This window comes from Lonchura striata, chromosome 2 (genome assembly GCF_046129695.1).
Source record: "Lonchura striata isolate bLonStr1 chromosome 2, bLonStr1.mat, whole genome shotgun sequence".
Classification (NCBI taxonomy): Eukaryota; Metazoa; Chordata; class Aves; order Passeriformes; family Estrildidae; genus Lonchura; species Lonchura striata.
In genome coordinates, this window is record NC_134604.1 from 42006580 (window position 1) to 42028132 (window position 21553).

At 38.3% G+C, this 21553-nt stretch overlaps 1 protein-coding gene across 1 annotated transcript in view; it reads right to left on the reverse strand.

Moving 5' to 3' along the window:
- The window catches only part of TRPC6 (transient receptor potential cation channel subfamily C member 6), a 76547-nt gene extending 55328 nt beyond the window's left edge, over positions 1-21219 (reverse strand). The window contains exon 1 of the mRNA XM_021529330.3: positions 21077-21219. Within this exon, the coding sequence (XP_021385005.1) occupies positions 21077-21219 (143 nt within the window). The remainder of the gene's footprint in view (positions 1-21076) is intronic.
- Between the last annotated feature and the right edge of the window lie 334 nt (positions 21220-21553).

Sequence of the window (21553 nt, forward strand, 5' to 3'; positions counted from 1 at the left end):
TTTTTTGAAGGAGTAAAAGATTCCTAATTTTCTCATTGCCCCGTTTTCACAATTTATTGGAATGCTGCTTGTTCTTAGGTTACCAAGAAACAATCGGACATATTTACTCAAATACAGCCTCATGAAACAGAAATTATTTATATGAAAAGAGAAATCTCAAACAGCTTTCTGTTGGAAATTCTTTATACTTATCTGCTGAAATCAGAGTTCTAAGATAGTCAATCACAAATACCTATGAAAACTGTAAACTAAAACAAACTATATTTGAAATCTGTGGTTGGAGCTAAAGAAAACTCTTCAAAAATTGAATCAAAGTATTTCATAAAATATTTGAAAATCTCTTCTACAGGGTATGAAAGAGGAATTTATGTGACTTCTCTGGAGGCAATATTGATAAAATGTGAGGAGCTTTTAAAGAAACCATTATTCATCTAGTGAGTTTTTCTACTCTTCAGGATGAATTAAACTTTAGGCTGATGAGTCTTTTTGCTGTAACTGTTTGCAGACTTTTACAATGTCCTTTCTGCACCTGTTTTTAATATGGGGAAAGCACATATCAAACACAACAGTAAGAAAACAATCGGTGTTTAACAACAAAAATCCTGTAAGAAATTTTGCATAGCACAAAGAAGCATTTATCAAACTTATATGGATCTTGACCTGTGGCTGATACCTCTTTCAGTCATGAACAGGTTCCTACTGAAATCTTCAGGAAATCTCATTCTGTGATTACTGGCATATAAGCATTTTTATTTTTCACAAGCCAATATTCCTACCAATATAGTTAGTGCACCCAAACTCTCATTAGCAGTGTATCAGCACTCTGGGATTACAAAGATAATGAAGAAGCTGGGACAACATACACAGTGGGAGTGTTCTGCAGAGACAGAGCTGCTAGAGAGTAACAAAAGGAGGGCCATGAGGATGGTGAAGGGGCTGGTGGTGAAGCCGTATGAGGAGCTGCTGAGGTCTGCTCAGCCTGGAGGAGACTGAGGCAAGACCTCATTGCTGTTAAACTTCCTTGTGAGGGGAAGAGGAGGGACAGACACTGAATCTCTGCTCTCTGGTGGCCAGTGACAGGGCCCAAGGCAATGGCCTGAATCTGTGTCAGGGGAGGTTTACACTGAATATTAGGGAAAGGTTCTTCACTTAGAGGGTGGCTGGGCACCGGAACAGGCTCCCCAGGGAAGGGGCACAGCACCAGCCTGGCAGAGCTCAGAAAGTGTTTGGACAATGCTCTCAGGTACCTGGTGTCACTCTTAGGGATGGTGCTGTGCAGGGCCAGGAGTTGGACTCAATGGTTCATGTGGGCTCCTTGCAACTCAGCATATTCTGTGATTCTGTGAACTTACAAGTGCACAAAACAGCCTACAGCTACCGTGCTGGAAAGAAACTGAAGCTATTGAGTCTGTAGGACTCCTGCAGTGTCCATCACTCTGGGATTATGAGAAACAAATGACTTCAGCACTGGACTAAACGTGAGCCAGCACAGACACAACCCACAGTACCCAGGTACTATGTGTCTCTAGCAGTGTTGACTGATGATGAGATGGGGATTCTGCAGGAGCCACATTTGACCTCTCCTGGCTGAAGAGCTCCAGTTCAGTACAAATCATGACATCTCCATCCAGAAGCAGATGCCCATCACTGCAGAATTACAACAATACACAGATTTAAATTTTGCCACTACAAATGCAAAGCCTTCATAATTAGTTTCAATAAATTTATAAGTACCATCTAGAGGACTTCATGGGAGTAAAACATCCAGTAGAAACATTGGAAACAGTAAAAAAAAAAAAATTTAAAAAATATTTTAAAACCCCATACACTGTGAGTAACTTTTCAATTAAATACTATCATACAATAAATTCATAAATGTTGCTCTAGCCAATTTCTCCTTTTTGCTAATATGACACATTTTTATTTCAATCAAAATATTTGAGAACACATTTACACCTCTAATTTATAACTAAATATATTGCCTTCCAGTGTATTGTCAGAGAAGAGTCTTTTCAATGGTTACATTGTGGCTAAAATATGCAGCTAGATTAAACTATCATTAAAGATTTATTTATTAGGATGAAGTCCAAGCTCTGCTTTGAAAAAACTTCAGAATTATATGGCTCCCTCTCAATCTGCATATGAGAGGTTATTTAGTATAAGGCTAAATGGAGACAGGCTGGGCCACGGAGAAGATGGAAATGGGGAAAGGACACTGTGATCCTGGAAGCTTCCAGGGTATGTGTCGGGTGCAGGGCTTTGGAAGTGTGCACGGACAGGTTTAATCAAAGAGCATCAGCTACTTCTTCAAGCTTTCCTTCTAGAATCAGCAGGATGTGGGCTTTTAGAGCAAGGAAAACCAATATAGCAGGTGGGGACATAGGGGGGGGTGTCTTAAGAGACTACTTGTCTCTTACTATCAGTGAACTCCACTTAAAATTTTCCTAGGTCAAGACTGGCTGAGTGATTGGGGGAACACATACAGACATACACTTAAACTTCTCTAGCATTTGTTCTGTGTCTTGGAGGAAAGAAAGCTGATGTAAAGATCTCACTACTTTCTATAAAGACCTGCTGGAAGGATATAAAGATAACTGAGCCAGACTCATCTCAGTGAAAGGAAAAGACGCAATAAGCAGAAGTTGCAACACAGGAAATTCAGATTTGGTTTAAAGAAAAAATGCTCCCCTGTGGCACAAAATGACAAAATAATTTATGGACTTCACTGCTGGAGACTGAAATTGTTCAAACTCAGCTGAACAATACCATGTGCACTATGAACTAGCTGGCCCTTCTCTGAGCAGGGGTTTAGTCAAAATGACCTTAACACCTTCTTTTCAGCCCACACTATGATTTGGTGACTCTGTGATCAATTTAACACCATAGAAAACTGCATTCCAGCATCCACCATTATAAAGGTAGTCTCCCTTTCCACACAGAAAATGAATAAATAAGTATATTTTGGAAGCAGAGAAACATAAGAAACAGGAAGTATTTCTGAGAGGCAATGTTGCAACTGACTGAATATGGATCAGATCATTACCAGCAAGGTGTGATGTGGGGTAATAAATTATTAAAAGTAAAGAAAAGAGCTCTTGAAAAAAAATGGAAGGAACTGGATTGCTTCTTCTTGATCTAGGAGGACCTCTACTATACAAAAAATTTCCACATACAAAATGCTTCAAAGACAAAAGAAAAACTATTTTCTTGAACTAGACAAGGAGTTATATCACAAAAAACTGTAGAAGTTAAACATTTGGAAACCCGAATTCAACCCCTTATTTCCTTCCACCAAAGCAATTTCTTCGATTACAACAATATTTCCTAATTTAAATAAATTCCTATATGACATTATATCAAATGCATTATTGAGCCCTGGTACATTAATACTTATTGTCCTTCTTATTAATATACAATTTATCTTGCAGTAGCTGCTAGTGGGCTACTTTGTCTTATTAATTTTTTTTATTACATTTTGTCTTATTATTATTTTCTTAAATTTTCTGCCTAAAACTTTGTATTCTGTTCTTGAAATGGGGCTGGTATATATACCATTCATTAGTCACAAAATATCACCCCTATCTGATAAAGCTATTAAAAACTGAAATGGCAAAGAAAAGATTGCTTGTCTTTGGAATGGAAAGCTTCTGATAAGCTTAGAAAAAAAATATTTTAATATTTTCTATATTCCTTTTATAACACATTTTGAATCAACTCTACAAACATGAAATTTCATTTTAAGAGACAGACTTCTAATTCTTTCTCTGAGCATCTGACTGAAATATATCTTATTTTTTACCAATAATATTTCATAAATTTCTAGTTACTGGCCATATTTAGGATGCTTAAGCTTGTTTGAAGGTGAAAGGGCTTCTAAATTTTAAGGACTCCAGCTGGTGATCTACACAAGCCTTTGACATTTCAATACCCACATGAGAATATACTACAGAGCCTTTCTATTGTGAATTATTCTGTCAAGTGCAGTGATGCCTTCAGGCTCTAAACGGGAATTGAAATGTACATTTTAGAGTAAAGAAAGCATAGATAATAATCTGCTTCACTAAACTTGCCCTAGGATATGGAAGTCACAATATCCATTTGCCCTGAGTTGGAAACCTACACCTATTGCAGAAAAACAAATCATGTTCTCTATCTGGTTCAGAAAGTCCCAAAATCATAATTTGATCAACTCACAGTATAGAAGTCCCTAATGAAAGCTCTTAGCCTGAAAGTGTACTCTATATCTTGAGATGTAACTTTAAAATTGAGAATGTTTCAGGGTTTTTCGGGCTTGAAGGCCACCATTAACTTTCCTTGAAGTTATTACACTTGTAACTTGAAAAATGCAGCTAAATAAGTACTGAGCTGCTGACAGACTAGTACTTTTTTCAGCAGGATTAAGTTTGAAAGAACGCACATGAAAAAATTCTGCCACAGTCATACACAGGCAACTTTATCAAACCTTGAAGCTCATATTAGGAAATTAGTTTGAAAGTCACAAAATCAGAGAACTTTTAAATCCAGTGTCAGATAAAAATAATCAGACATTTATTTTCACAGTAATTATAGTTGTCCATGCAGTAAGTTCCTCCTTCTGTAAGCAGTGTTACAATATGAACATCCATAATCAGAAAAAATAATCTTCATAATCTTAAAATAAATTTACTATTTGGATGGCTTTGCATGTATTAAAAAATGGCTTTTAAAAGCTATCATAAGTTAGTCTTCAAATAAAATACATCTCAGTGTTGTCCATCTATATAAACTTTGCACAAACTGCTCCCTTCCCACAGTCAATGCCATAAATAAGGGTGATCTCAAGATGGTACAAGCAGTTTCAAATCCACTCCTCTTTTCCCAGTTATGTTGACATGCATGAATGCCCATTATTCCCATTTTATTTGTCTGTATCGCAATTGTGTTTATGACATCATCTGTGCCATGATTCCAAAGAATTGTTTTTGTAAATGATAGGAATTCCAAAGATAAACATAAAGAGGCCTGAACTGTCATTAAAGAAAGTTGATGACAGTAAACTTTTTTTGTAGATTTGCAAATTAGAAATCATCCAGTCATCCACTTAACTACTAAAAATGCAAATTTTTAAGGTTCTCAAATCCAAACACGACACCCCTGACAAGACACACACAAAAGGCTGTTTAATCAGTAAGAATGTAAGTCATCCAGGTAATTGAGAATCCACACAGCCCTTCAAGCCTGCAGAAGGAAAAGCCAGCCAGTAAATATCTGGAGAAGTGCAGGAAACAGAGAACAATTTTTATAACTAGAAATGACAGGATTAAATAAATCCAGCAATACTCAGTCAAATACAGTTCACCTTCAATAAACAAACTGCAGAGATGTGATATGGATAAACTAAGCTGAAACTTACAAGTTTCAAGGCTACTGCAGAACTATACAACAACAGCCCTTGTTCTCCCATGCTGTCATCTGTAAGAATATCTGAAGTTCTGTCAGTAGAGACTTCAACTATTTGTCTGAAGCCAAGATACACTCTATCTTTTTAAAGACTTTCTCAGATATATCTAGGTTTTAGTGTATAAGTACTGCAATTTGCTCTTCAAAATTAATTCAGTGGCTGATTTTTTTTCCCTGTAGTCAGCAGGCCTTATTCTCAATTTCTTGCTCTTCAACCAGACACAAAACATTGTGATTCTATGCACTGACTCCACTGCAAGTTAACACCACTACTCAGTGCTGACATGTTTAAATTATGTCAGGCAGCAAGAAGAAAGCATCAGTGTTAAATTAATTCTCATTCTAATACTTTACAGTCAACAAAACCTCTTAGGAGATAAAAAGTTCTACTGCTCATCCATGCCAAATCATCTGTCAATCTTCATTTATGCAAATCAATTTGTGTTTTTAACCCCTTTGTATCTGCAAAACTGACAAGTGTATTAATGCTTTATAACATGCTTTATAAAATCCACACACAGAAACAGATTAGCTCAATAAAATTATAATAGTTCCATGCCATCCTTCTATCAAATCATATAAACACTGTTAACTAATGTTAAATGCCAGAACTAAATTTTTATGCCTTTCAAAATTTCTCACTCATGTTATTAACTCGATTAAATGACTCATTAATATTCAATTAAATACTAGAAAAAATTTAATCTATTGATTCCAAATGTAATAAAATATAAAATTAATTAAAAGCATTTAGAAGCACAGAATGCCAGAATCATATTTAGGAGTGTGATACAATATGCACACTAGGAAAACTAAATGAATTGGTTTAGTATATTAAAAAGTCTTTTTTTTTAAGGTCAGTAAAATTAACATACTACATATGTGAAGCTAGAAAAAATAGTTTTGTAGAAGTAAAATAATATTAAAATATTAAAATGGGTTTTTTCCACTTCCTTTTATCTAACTAGAGTCTAAGCTCATAAAAGTAGCTTGTTGCTTTTCACTTTAGTTGCCTTAAAACCATTAAGGTTTAATCACAGGGTAAAGCGCTTTCTGAATTGGAGGGGTCTTAAGGTTGAATACACATGGGTAGGCTTAGATAATTTACATTTTCATATTACATCCATTGCTCCCCACATACCTTTTGTGTACAGATTCATTCAGAAGCTTATGGAACTGCAATTTAAGCACAGAGAATCTCATTTGTCAAAACAAACTAATAGCTATCGAATGCCTCGTAGTCTTCTCCTTTTTAAGCTACTAACAATGTTTCTTTCATGCATTCCTGGTTATAAGTTAATGACTATTCTGCTTGAACAGAGCCCCTGTACTCAGACACAGCCTCAGGAGAAGCAGCAGCTTCTGTAACACTGCTTGCCTGCTTCCCACAGGCTACTTCAGCCACCTCTTTTATGTACCTGAGGGACAGAGACATGATCCTGTCTTCTCCCCGCCCCTCTGCACCTTTGGGTAAGCCTACGGAAGGATACATGCATTTCCTTAGCTCAGAAGCTGCATGGCCCCTTAGGAGCCTTAATCCCATGTGATGGGGAAGGAGAAGGAACTCCTGACTGCCTTTATGCAATTCATACCCTGTAAGGTCCAGAGACCATCCAGTCACAGAACTTTCAGCAGATAAGGATGAACACAGCAATATAGTGACAGGATAAAAACACAAGCGTGAGCTGGCATTGTCAAGAGCTCTGCTGAGCTCTCTCTACTTTGATCATTTAATGACAGAGGGTAATTTCCTTTAATTCCACTTAATGCCACCTATTTTCAAAAAGGAGAAAAAGGGGAACCTATATAATCATGTGCATGTTATATATATATCTATAAAAGGAAGGAAAACATTTACCCCATAGTACAAGATAATAGAGCACATCCTAGACACTGAATGTATCTAAATCCAACTGCAATACAGCAATCCAGGAACTGTATGGGGGTTTCAAGCACAAGGTGAAACGCTGAAAAGAATTCAAACCAAACTCACAATGTCTTGTTTTATTCGTCCTCCTCTTCTAAAGGTATGAATTACTTCTGACATGAGTCAGACAAAATTTTCACCATTAGCTTTAGCACAGTTTACCTTACAGTTGTAGTTCCAGGCACTAGGGTATGGTATCAGCAAAAAAGGTCAGAGAAAAACAAAAATCATCTTGAACAGGCTACCTGGAGATTATTAGAAAAAGAATTATAAAAGTAATGTAAAATACCTTAAAAAGACAACTCTTCAGGTAGCTGCTTCCTCTGCTACTTGGTCAGAGAAATGCTGCTAAAGACAAGTCTAAATACATCAATTTCACTTTATTTTTGTAAAGATTTATTAATTTTAGCTAGTCACATTTTTTATTGCTTGTTCTAAACCAAGACTACTGGGCATCCTTTAAGAAAAATATTCACAAAAGCCTCAGTAGAATTGTTCTTATCCTCTGTACCCCAGTGTTTACAAAAATCAAGATGTGAAGTACAAATCCTAGACAGGAGACAATGTGGCAACTAAGATTAGTCCAATATTTCCACATGCAATGCAAGTAAAGATAGAAAAGAGTGGAATAAAATGAAAAAAAATTGTTAACTGAATGAGGGGAAACACACCTACATGGTTTAACCATAAAGTTACAGTGAATGACAAAAAAAAGTGAGTTTGTAACAGGGCAGATCAACATGCCCTCTAGTCAGTCCTGAAACAGCACTCCAACACAGGAATAAATTATGCTTTAATCAGATTAGTCAGCTTCTGAGTTGCAATCAAAAAATGAGTATTTCTTTTATCCTCAGATCTATTCAGACTGTATTTCCTTCTTGTAAATCTGACTATTGATATCAAATGTAGCTGAAATCTGAGGAAATCTGCAAATATTTAATATAACCGCCCTAAGATCTCATGAAATTCCTAAGTAGAATCTCCACATGTAGAATTCTTCATTGTGAAATACTATTCAGAGCATATACTTTTTTTTATTTCAGATGCTACTCCTTTTTATAAATATAATCTCTTTCAATATATTCTCCTTTGTGTATCTCTCATAAATCTTGACCTGTCATGGGTGAGGGCTCTGAACTGAGAAAAACTGCCAATCAAATAAAAAATATGGATTTTAACATCATGGATTCTCCATGCTGAATATATATCTCATGATTGCAAGAGAAGTAGAAGAATTTTAAGTGCATGCAATTGTGGGTAAGAAGGACTGGATATGAAATGAAAGCCATGTAAACAATTGATTAGGAAAATTACAACCAACAACCTCAGGATTACTCAGAGTACAGGAAAAAAGTACTAAAGATCTTTTAAATGCCTGAATAGAAAAGAGCAATAATAGATCTATTGGAATTGGATGAGCCATTGGGGTTTAGTGGCAGAGCTGCTTCCTTCTGCAGAAAAGCAGCATGTACGTTTTCTGCTTGGCACCTGAGGAAGAAGGATCAGTACGTTGTCTCTGCTTTGTAAAAAAAACCAGAAGAGAGTATAACTAAATTAAAGAGAGTAATTAACTTAGAGATAATTGTGTTTCAAATAAGAGAGATATGCAATAATATTGCAAATACAACTGAGAAAAAAGTAATGATAAGGATTTTTCCAGCAGTTTGATATTTGACTTTTTCAAGAACTTAATATGTTTATCCATTTGTTCTTCTATTATATTATGTATACAATAAAATGTGTCCATCACCTAATATGAATCTAGGTCTGACCTCATGTTTCTACAGAATTAAAATTTCACTGAGAAACTGCATTTGTAACTCAACCAATGATGAAAGGCTGACACTAACTTTAACAACTTTGGAGAAAACACTAGATCGAAGCAAACTTTTCCTACCTAGATAAAATAAAGTTTTGTAGAACTATATGATGCTCATGTCCAGGAGACCATTTTTTTTTAACAGCTCTGTTTATGGGAAAATAATGAAACGTGCCTATTGATGCTCTTCCTGAATCTATGTTAGGAATGAGCCATTTTCATCATGTAAAAGTGATGTACTTCTAATTAAAGAATACATGCAGTATCATTAAACTTACTTTAACACACACACAATAAAAATTGCAGCAGTATAACTGCAGGATGAAGAAGTGTTCATGCAGAAAATCTTAGCATTTCAATATGTACTTATATAAAAGGGAAAGCAATGCAAAAAAAAGTAATTAGTTTGGTTTACTTCTAATATTTGTAATTATTGTTATGCAAATTAATTACATTATAAGAATAAAGAAACAATGATGATATTTATTGTTCCCTGCTAGACACAAATAAAGAACTTGGTATCATGACCTCAGTGACACTTAGAGAAAACAGAATTGGTGGCAAGCCGCACATACAATTCCAGCAGGAAAAGATCATTTGGCTTTCTCAGATCTGAGATGTAAGGGTGATTGCAGCAGAGAGCACAAGTTACAAAAGAGCTGTGATCAGATTTGATAGATCAAAGGCATAGAATGAGACCTTTATCAGCTATCATTTTTTCATAATTGCTGACTATTTTGCAGAATATGTGACATTTGCAAAAGTTGTCACTCAGAAGAGATTAAAAGGCCCTGGCCTCCTCTGAACACCATGTTGCCTTTGATCTCACAGAACAGAAAAAATCCATGAATTAGTTAGTCACATGACAATGTCATTAGCTGTTGTTGCTCTCCAGTTCGGTAATAAAAATAAAATAGCATGGGGAGGATTTTACAATCACTTGACAAAGACAGTTATTATAGCTAAAATCAAGAAGTTTGCTTTCACAGGGGGAAGATAAAGTTTCAAAATATACAGAGAAAACCTTGATAGTTTTATCTTAAAGAAAAAAAAATAAGGAAGAGACACAAGGAGAGTTCTGCCTTGCTAATATTTTTCTGGCAAGTAGCTGCTGTGGATTGAGATTTCTGTTCTTCCTGAGTTGAAACTGGTCTTGCAACTTGGTCTTTGACACCCCACAAACCCACCGTACTGCTAAATAATTCACTATAGTGAAATATAGATATAAATAATTTTCCTAAGAGGTATTTATTCAAACTGATACATTGATTCAAACTGAAAGAATTTGGAGCACTGACCTTCAGGTGCAATAGTAAATACCAATCAAAACCAGTTCTCACACGGTCCTACTTATTATCAAATTATACCAGATTTGTAACATGCTCCAGAGAAGAACTGTAATTTAATTAAAACTTTCCGTAGTTAAATAGTGTTAAGTGATAAAGAATGATGATTCTAACATCCGGAGAATCCAGTGACTCAAAGCAGAATAACAATATACAGCGTTTTTTAGCATGAAATTGCATGGGCACTAGCAGAGTTAAGACCCATACATTAGTAGTTTGTTGGGATGGAAGGAAACTCTCTTCCTGGAGAAATAAAGTACACCAGGAGAAAGAAGAATCAAAGTAGCCTTTTTATTTATTTGGTGCTGTATACAGGTCCTGAAAAAAAAAAATTCATCAGGAATTCTTTCTTGTCTAACTGCCTAACTTTACTTACCAGATTTTAATCAAATACATTAATATTAAGGGGAGAAGGGGAGGCTATGTTACCTGAATCCAAATTTTTATATTAGAGAGGAAGAGAAAGCATTTTTATGGCTGCTTTGTAACTGATCTGGAATGTACAGCTTTGCATCAGTTCCACAGCACAATTAGCTACATTTTCCTAGAGAAGGGAGACAGAACTGTAGTTTTGGTCACAATAGCTTTTCCTGGGCTGGTGTCTCTTGAGAGAACATCATGAGCTCAACACGGACAAGCAGATATCCCCTGAATACTGCCCAGGGAGTCAAGTCACGGATTCAGAGAGGGAAAGGGTACAGCAGAGCTGGAACTGTCCCCTCCACAGCCATCCCAGAGGATGTTAAGTAGTTAATATTGGATCAACACATGTGTGATTCGAATCAAATGCAAACATTCTTATTTCAGCCATATATGAACACTTTTGATCAAAAAGCCAATGGAGAGTACTTCTGAGAACAGCGCTGTCAAGACTTATTTGGAAAAAAAAAGAATAAAAGTGATTTTTTTAAAACATGAAAACAGATACAAAGCCAATAACATTCCATATGAACAGCAGTTTCAGATTTACTCAGCTTTCATTTTTACGTAGGACTTGGGAAAATGGGAACAAAGCCTTCATCTATATTCTCTACTGGAAAAATGAAATTGTTCTTTTTTTGCCAGGCATAAAAGGTGACATCCCAGAAAAAGGGAAGGGGGAATAAATAAATGCAACAGACAAAAGACACACTTTCAGAGTTTTACTTACAATTTTTATTTACTTAGAAATTGGATTTTTTTCATCATGATCCTCCTGTAAGTGTTATGCTACATACTCTCTAGAGCAGCAGTAAGTGCAGCAGCAAGTGCAAAAGTGTGAGGAACAGAGAGTTATGCTCTCATGCAGCAATAATTTCTAAGATATAAAGTTAGTCTAGTTGACATATCATTTCTCTAGATGCTGCACATGAAAAGTGTAATGAAAAAAGTTTTACCATCCTTCTCTGCCACTCTGCAATGTCTCATTCCTGTGCATGAGAATATGCAGCAGCTTCATCTGTCTTTGCTGCTTTCTGGAAATTACCTTGATTTTTTACGAAGATGCTAATTGATGACTGGAGACAGGTGGGGAAAAAAAGGCAGTCTTATTTTGTACATCCATAACTTTTTCAATTCCTTTTAAACATCCCCTCCAGTTACATAGTTTTTAGCACCTTGCCTTTTTTTTTTTTTTGTAAGGTATTTAGCAGTCATAACTTCATATTTACTGCCTCTTATATTCTCAGATCTAGTACTTTCAAGAGTATAGAAGAGTACTAGATGTTTTCTTGGTTTTTTCTGCCTTTTGTCTCAGTCATGGGCTCAGGGGTTACCAAGCTGAGCGAGAGGTGAGGTGATCCTATCAATCACTGACTCTTCAGCCAAGACAGTGACAGCTGTTAGTATTTCTGGACATATTCCACTAATCACCCATTGCCTGCACTCAGGACAAATGTTATGATTACAGAAACATGAGAACCAGCCCAAGGAGCATAACAAAAAGCTGTGCTTACCTGAACAAACAGGCAGTATAACATGGTCACACAGATGGAATGATCTTGACTGCTTGCTATCACAGGAGAGCAGTACAACCCCAGCAAGCACAGAGGCAGGATCCCAACCCTGCACCACACACAAAAAGAGACACCTCATGGCCCTTACCAGCAGCAGCCTGCTCAGTCTGGATGAGAGCTTGCACAGATGGGCACACTTCCATTTTCAGATGGCATTCAGAGCTACAACTCTTGTTCCATACTTCTTACAATAAAGAGCACTCAGCTGTGCTGTGCCACTGCTGAGGGGCTGTCTGGTTGGAAATTCATATTTAAGGCAACACTCCCCCTCTGCCAATATAATATTGATAGATTCAGAATTATTCCAGACATAGTAATTATTCAGAAATTACATCTTACTTAACAAAAGACACTTTTGTGGTTGAATCTGTCATGTAATTCTGATTCCCCAAAACTCTTCTCAGGTCTCTAAGTAGATACAGGAACTGGACCACATACCCCTGCAGAGAGCCTATTTCCCCTCCTCCTCAATGTGTACTTCCATGCCTTTTCTGGTCCCCTGGAGATATCAAGGCCTGTATGCAGTCAGAAGTCTTGTCAGACGGAATTTGAAAAAGGCACACAGAACCCCAGCAATGCTGCTACCAGCACCTTCCTCACTGAGCCATGTCCTGCACAAAGATAGTTAAGCCACAAAGGATATTTTTTCCCTCTAAGGCATTTTCAATGCTCTCACTGATAACTAGGGAAATTTCTGCTGGTTTTTAGATTTGATGTAAAATCAGTAAACTAGAAACCTCAAGTCATGAAGGATCCTCAGACAGCTTTGTAAAATGAGAGCCATTAGCCTTGCTGTCTCTGTAAATCCCTGCCTAGGTTATTTTTTTAAGTTTCTCTTTCTGTTATGTATTAAATGCTGTTTCTGTTTCTAGGACGGAAGTGGCTGTGGGGTAAGAAATCCCAGTGTATATTTTATATATCAACTTGTTAGGCAAGATCATTATTATTTTATCATACAAAGAAGTTCTGAAATTTCACTATCACATCACTTGCTGTTTACCTACAAATGTGCTCACATCAGATGTTGCTAAATGATTAAATAGCTTTCTGACTTAAACCTCTAAAATTCTTTTCTGAAGAGATGTAGGGAAAATTAACTCCTTCAGCTTCGTAGCATATTCAGCATTCATTCTACAGAACTGGAGATACTGTTATTGCTGACTTTTGTGTTAGAAGTGCTCTACAAAATGCTTCAAGTAATCTAAACTGTATCTTCAGAAACTTAAGTCTCTCTCCTAATTTTTAGTAGTTTAACTTGTTGCATAGATGTCAGTTCAAGATATTGCTATTTTTTCTCCAACATATCTGCCATGTTGTTGCAACTCCTTAGTCTTCCCTGGGCAGCAAGAGGTCGTTACTGCCTCCCAGCCTCACTGACATCCCAGGGACTTGAACAGCCCAGGTTTTCTAGAGCTTTTGATATTGTGTGGTTTAGTTTTTAAGATCCTGAGGTGAGAACATCTCCCAGTGATAGGTCATACAAAATACCCAGCGTCCTTGAAAAGTCACATCTCATGCCTACTACTTGAAAATTAAGTCATATCAGCTAAGTTTTGTAAGTGCTACTGCACTTAGACTGTATTTTTATCAAGGGTTGTTGCAGTTTTTAGCTCAGATTTCTACACTTAGAAGGGAGAAAACAAAAACAAATTTGTGTCTTGTATGGGGAGAAGTACTATTCTAAGACTCACTTGAGACACACAAGATTCACTCTAAGACTCACAAGAGCAGCAGTCTTCAAAAAATTCTCCCGAGTAATTAATAGGAAACTTGTTCTTAAAGAGAGAGGAATATACAATCTACAGAAAGGAAGAGTCATTGCTGCCTTCCCAGAGCCTGCCTTTTGCATCTTTTTTGTCAAGATAACTAGGTAATCCACTCAGCAGTGGAGCAAGGTGATCCTTTGCAGAGCCTGAATGAGCCCTGTGAGCAACCATCCTACTCTATGTGCTCCTACAGGACAGAGGAAAGCAAAGGACAAGCAGTGGACATGGCACAGGCAGATCCTGGAGCACTCAGAATTCTCCTTCAGGGCTAAGAGAAGCTTGAGAGTTCTCAAAGAACAGGATTTCTCTTTGAATAAGCACCACTAGCATAGCACACGTAGCTTTCAAAAACTCCTCTCCCACATATCCCCCAATAAAGCTCTATAACTTTTCAATTACCATTTCAAAAGCTTTTTCTACATAATATACTTGGATCATCATTGTTTCACTGGAATTAACTGTAAGTTAATAAATCCAGATGGAAAAAAATCCAAATAAACATAACTTCAACTCATAGACAATACAACAACCTAAGCAAATGAAGATAATAAACTAGAAATTCCTACTGCATGTTTTTTTCATCAAGATTTTTTTATAAGACTTGAAAATTGAAAGTAATTTTAAGTTATCTTATGGAAGAAAAGCATATAACTAAAGATTAACATAGTGGAATTAAAACTAGTACAGAAAATCAATTACTACATTGAAAAGCAGAAAGGAAAATTAGTTTATAATATTCTATCATGAAAAACAGTTGCTTAGGAGTAATTCTCATAGAAGTTTACTATGGGCTATTACTACTTGGCAGGCCTAGGACATGTACATAGAGTAGGACTAACAAAGTTCATCAGTCTGGCCTGGCTAGCTGTTCCAAATAAGGGGGAAAATCATGACTAGAAAAGATGAAATATGTTGATGGCAGGCAAACATCTTACAGAAGGAAAATAAAACACAAATTACCCCTCAAAGATAAGGGAATATTCTCCTTTGAAAAGCTTCTAAGCAGTCAGTCATCAGTCCCGAAGTCAGCCAATGTGCACAATAGGAGAAACCCAGGCTGGGCCAGGAGAAAAATCAGCACAGCCAAGTGTTTGTCTAACACCAATGCCGACAGAAGATGACAGGAGGCAACAGACCAGCTCTGAATCCACCCCTTCAGTCTGCTGGGCACTCACCTAGCTGCTAGTTAAGCTGATGTGCACATGCATATAGGGATAGGACAAGAAGCAATGGCTTTAAACTAAAACAGGAGAGATTTGATTAGCTGTGAGGAAGAAATTCTTTACTCATACGGTACTGAGAGAACTGGAACAGGTTTCCCAGAGAGGTTGTGGATGCCATATCCCTGGAAGTGTCCAAGGCCAGGTTGGATGGAGCTCTGAGCAAGCTGATCTAATGGGTGGCATCCCTGCCCATAGCAGCGGTGTTGAGATTAGACAATCTGTAAGGTCTCCCCCGTACCAAACCCTTCTTTTATTTTGTAACACAGCACAAAGCTTTATTAAATTCTCCAGTCTGAATAGTCTGTAAAATTGTTAGTGCTGCAGCAGCACCAGGCCTTGCGGACCGTATTCTGTTTTCTACAGATCAACCACATTCCTTTGCTTTATGATATTTCTTTCTACCTGCATGAAAGGCCTCAGATGTTAAATATTTTTTAAAATATCCTGACTTCTTTGTTCTCTTCACTAAGATAAATACTGACATCAAACCCAGTGTTTAATCAAGTTCTAAGACCAAAATGAACTCCAGTCATGCTCTTCTGAGCTGGCATCATCTAAGCTTACAAACACAATATTGATATTTTACTCATATGATTATTTTTTTTAACAAAAGGGAACTATATTGAACTCTTCAGAAAACAAGTTATCAATTTCCCACACACCTTTGAGAAAGCACCCAAAAATGACAATACTTGATATGCCATTATTTCACTTATTCAGGGTTCTTGTAGTAAACATCACATTTTATTCTTAATGCCAAAGCTTGCCTTTTGGGCTTTTTTACAATATTGACAAAAATTTATTCAAACATGTCAGACTAGGGGTTACAATAGAGCTGTGCTGACAAATGCACCATTGGTAGGAAAAAGTGTAGTTGGACAGAAATGGATATAGAAAATAAGCCCAGACCTTAGGCAGTCAACTTTACATTATATTCCATACATTTCATTTCACTAAAAATAGTATACTTGATTGTGTATGTCAGTGCTAAACAAATAATAACCTTTCTACTTCAAGCCAAAAATGTTAATCCATTCCAGAGAACACTTCCTGTCATTTAGTTACCATTAAGCTTTTTGTCCATATTTAATTATCAAAACTTATATTTAAATGCTGCTTATCAACACAAATCTTTAAACCTCCTGTTGAATAGATTCAACAGGAATGTGCAAGTGGCTACACCCACAAGTAAGTGCACAAAACTGTACCCACTTCAAGTTTAAGACCTTCTGCTAAGGCATTGCCTCGCACTGCACGACAGCCTGGGGTATGACACCAAGTTACAAAGAATTTGATGAACACAGTTTAACTGTGCTTTTGCTCTTGTTTTCAGAGCTGGAAAGTCTGACACAGCCTGATGATGCAGACCCACCACGCCAAACCACCATTATTTGGGGTACCAATACTGGCAGGACTTCTTCAAGTAGCCAGTTATTATAACCTTCAGCTTCTGTGGTGGCAAAAGCTGCTGGGAGAATGTTTGACAAACAGCATGCTGGTTATTAACATTTACATTGAAAAGTATGCCATACACAACCCACACATTTCTGAATCACTACTCCACCTTCCTCACGCAAATTTAACAAATTATTTATATGTTCATGGAAATCTTACAGTTTTATAAAATTACATCCCCCAGGGAGGTGATTTTCATTTTTTTGGTGACTAAATGAGAGTTAGGGTATAAATAAACTTGCAGATATATTGTAATGGCTCAAGAAAAATTATTATGATGTATTAGCATAGGAAACTGGGTATTGTAGCTGACCAATAAGTTCACAGTTAAATTAGGTAGTGTACACAGCAAACACAAGAGTGCCTAACAACTAAACTCAAGAAATCCCACAAGCCTTCACCAAAAATGAACACGTGTAGGGGGAAAAGCCTACCTAATATGAAATAAATACGGATATGTATGATGTTGAAAATGAGGCATTCTCTTCTACCTACTTGCAGGATACAGAGTGAACTAAAAGCTGTGGGGCTTGATAAGAATGTTGCTGTCCTTTTACTCAAGACCTTATGGAGCTACATTTAGTCACCCAGAATATGAGAGAATCAGACATTATTTTTTTTCCAGTGCCCAGTATTAAGTAGATCCATAAAACCTATATCAGATAATTTGTGCATTTGTTCCATACACTAGGCTATAAAAATAAACTCCCGTCCATACCAACTCTTCTACCTTTTTGATCTCAACAAGACTATTGCAACATATTTTCAGAAGACAAAGCATCTCATCACAGAGGCTGACAATCTGAAACACAGCTGCCACATTGTACAGTACTCCCTGAAGAGATAATGTCTAATGAAGAGTCTGAAAAATAATTTTACAGGTCATTTCAAGCAAGACAATTGAGACTAGAGATAAAAATTACATTATGTTAATGGTAGAAGCCGTTATATTGCAGGCAGGAAAGAAATCGTTAAACATGTTGTTTAACAAAGAATAGGTTTTTAAGTATGGACTGGGTTTGGTAGTTTCGAGGACCACTTAGCTGGAAAACCACAAAAGTTGAGGAATACTCTATGTCTCAAGGCAGTTATGCACATCAGAACCCTTTTTACCCCCTGTTTTCGTCTGATAATTTGTGTATCTCATTTACTTTATAACTGACATTTTAATACACAATTATCCCTCCTCACATCCATAAGAAAACATTTATTTTTCACAATGCAAAATATTGCAAAGCATAAATAAGCAGTATAACCCGATGTCTGACTGAATTAGTGTCTTCTCATTAGTTTAGTACACTGACAATCTGTCCTTCACTAACATTTTTTCAGCAGGGAAGTTTACATACAAGTGCAATCACTTCCAAATCGTACTGTACATCAGCGCTCAGACATTAAAATGCACTTTCCATCCTGTTTTAAACCTCAAAACTGGGCTATTTGCCAATTAAATACTTGCACAGGAGGGACAAATCCCAACATATACACATTTTTCCATTCCAGGAGTCAATCTTCTGATATGTATATTGCAGTGTATTTCTTGATACATAAAAAGCAGGATGCAATGACCAGATGGAAGATCACTACTAGAAAGAAAATGTTTACTTGCATATAATTTCTAACACATCTTAGAAGTCTTAAGTACTAAAAAGTAAGACTTTGGATTAAGTAAGTCCGTGGAAATAATTTATTTACAAATTTTACAGATTGCCCAGAATTCAAAAGAAAAGCAGGATTTTTTCAGCACAAAATTCCATTTGAATTTAAAAGTAAAAGCCTTCTATCCACTGCTAAAAGACTGTGCGACCCTACTTGGCACAGCTGATGAGCTCAAGGTACCTTCTTGAAATTTTTTTGCAGTAAAGGTACCTGGGATACAATAAAGCTGTTCTCCAGAAAGAGGAGCTAAAATACAGGAAATAGATCTCTGTAGATCTAGAACTACAGCACTTAACAGCAGTTACAAAACAACACATGAAAAGCATGTTCTACAAACAATGAATGCACTAAATCAGCATCAGCACTAAATCACCACTTGAGAAAAACCATTCCTTAGCATCAAGCTACTTTTCAAGCAATAGTCACATGCCATATTATACCAGGGTTACCCTCTCAGTACTGTTTAAAAAGAGGAAAAACTCAGCTTTTTTTGGACATCAGCTGTAGTCTGCGTTACTGATGTCTATTCATCACCATAATAACATCAGGAAATACCAGTAATTTGAGGATTAAAAAAAAAAAAAAAAAAAAAAAGCAAAAGTATAAGATCATATACTACACATGGCCCAGCTTATTATTTATTAAATTCTTGGCGATATGAAGGCCTCTAGCAAAACTAATGACTTTTGACTGAAGAGGCACATCTACAAAATGTACCAGAAATGTGATATAGCTGGAAGTTAGGCAGAAAAATTCAAAAACTTGCTTGGTAATCATTGTACCCTGGAGGAGCCTATTCACTCACTGCATTCATTCCTGCCAGCCAGAGAAGTCCTGGCAGTGGCCACAGGTAGGCATTGCCTACAGATCTCTATGAAGTGATTCTTTTCCATATCCAGAGAAACCCCAAAGAACAACTTCTCCATGCCTCACGTGCATGCCAAAACCAAGCCCTTGATAATTTCCTGTGCTTAGTGCTACCCTTGTCCTACAAAGCAACTAGATTAGGATGCAGGCTTTCCTTATGGCCACTCTGAGGTGATGAGAGGCAGTCTCCACCCTGAGAGAGTGCTGGACCAACAGCTGTTAGCACAGGCACTTTTTTCACTTCATTCTTGAAGGGAAATTATCAGCACCCCACAGACTTGCAGACTTTGTTTCAAGAGATTATTTGAAACATGCAAGCTCTATCCTCTCACATCTGCACAACCACTCTGAGTGGATGGCAAAAGAACTACAGAATTGCCATATTAGTTCAAAGCTTTAGTCCACGAGTGAGAACCAATCTGAACTAAGCATCACAAGGCTTTTTGCTCTGAAAGGATTCATTAGATAGATGCATTTATGTATCTTGAGACAGGGTTTAAGTCCAATGTGCAGTAATATATGCTGTTACAGCTACATGAGCATACTGAATTAGTGATCCACAAAGACACTGAAGAATAGCAATACAGCAGTAAATTTTGAAAACTCTGGCTGTTCTTAGCTGGGTTGATAAATATTCAAACGCTGTAAGTGTTCCCAGTTTCATTGTTGTTATTCCTTTCCTATATCCAGGTAGCTGTCAAGTGGCTGGTAGGTGGCTCACAGATAAAACAGCAAATATTAGGAGAGCCTGATAACTGTAATTTACCATTTAAGCAATACAATATAATTTGGAAAAAGGAAAGTACACATCTTTTGGCAATCATCTGAGATTTTAGGATTCATCTTGCATTGCTTAATACCCATTTTCCCCCTCTGTTGGGTAGCTTCTCCTCAGAAGCATTAACAAGTGGTAATTACAGTAGTCATGCTGGCAGCACAGAACCAAAGGGACACTGCCAACACTGAACGCCAATCCACGTGGATGTTAAGTTGTGGTTCCTGGAACCTTTGTAATTTATGTTTACATAATTCAGCTTTGTTGCATATGTTCTTACACTCTGCTTTAAAGGATAAGTACCTGCCAAAACTCACATAATGAAATTACACGACACTACATGACTTTGACAAAAATGATAGGAGGATGGGTTTTTTGCAATTATTTTACAATAATGAAAGGAGCACGGCTTTATGCACACACCTGCAATGTGCACTCTCTCGGTGGCAACCGATCACAGGGCTTAAAATGTCTGTAATTACATTAAACCCATTAGACACCATCAGTTCTATGTACACCCGACGTCTCTTCCCCTGCTCTACACAGCTGAGCCCAAGCCACCCTTCGCTTCCTTGCCAGTGGGAAGGCACCACGGCGCGCTCAGAGGAGACCTGCCAACCGGGGCACGGCGGTGCCAACGCTGCCCCTCCACCTTTCCAAGCACAGCTACCCCGCTCCTGCCCCGGAGAGGGCGAGGGGAGCTGGCAGGTCCCGGCCCCGCGCCCTGACCCCCGCCCGCCGCCCCTGTCCCGCCACCGCCTCCCCGCGCCCGCCGGAGCGACCCCGGCGCGACCGGCGGGACTCACACGGGGTAGAAGGCGTAGGGCGGCAGGGCGCTCTCCTCGCACAGCTCCGCGTCCAGCAGCAGGTAGTCCTGGCTGTCGTTCCGCCGGGCCCCGGGCGCCGGGGAGCTGCCCTTCCGCGGGGCGTAGGGCTGCGCCTGGCTCATGCTGTCCCGCGGCCGAGGAGCGGGGCGGCGCAGCGGCTCCCTCGGGGCGCGCCGGCGGAGGCGCTGCGGCCGCGCTGGGCTCTCCCCGGCAGCGCCGCGGCCGCGCTCGCTCCGCGCCCCGGCAGCGCGGGGCTCCCGGCAGCCGGAGCCGCCGCCCGCCGCGCCGCGGGCGAGGCGCAGCTCGGAGCGGGGGCAGCAAAGTTTGCGGCGCGGCTGTCAGCCGGCGCGGCTGTCCCCGGCCGGAGGGAAGGGGCGGGAGGTGGGAGGGCGGCGGGCTCCGCTCGCCTCCCCCGGGGCTTCGGGGCCCCCTGCGCGCCTCCCCCGCCTGCGCCCG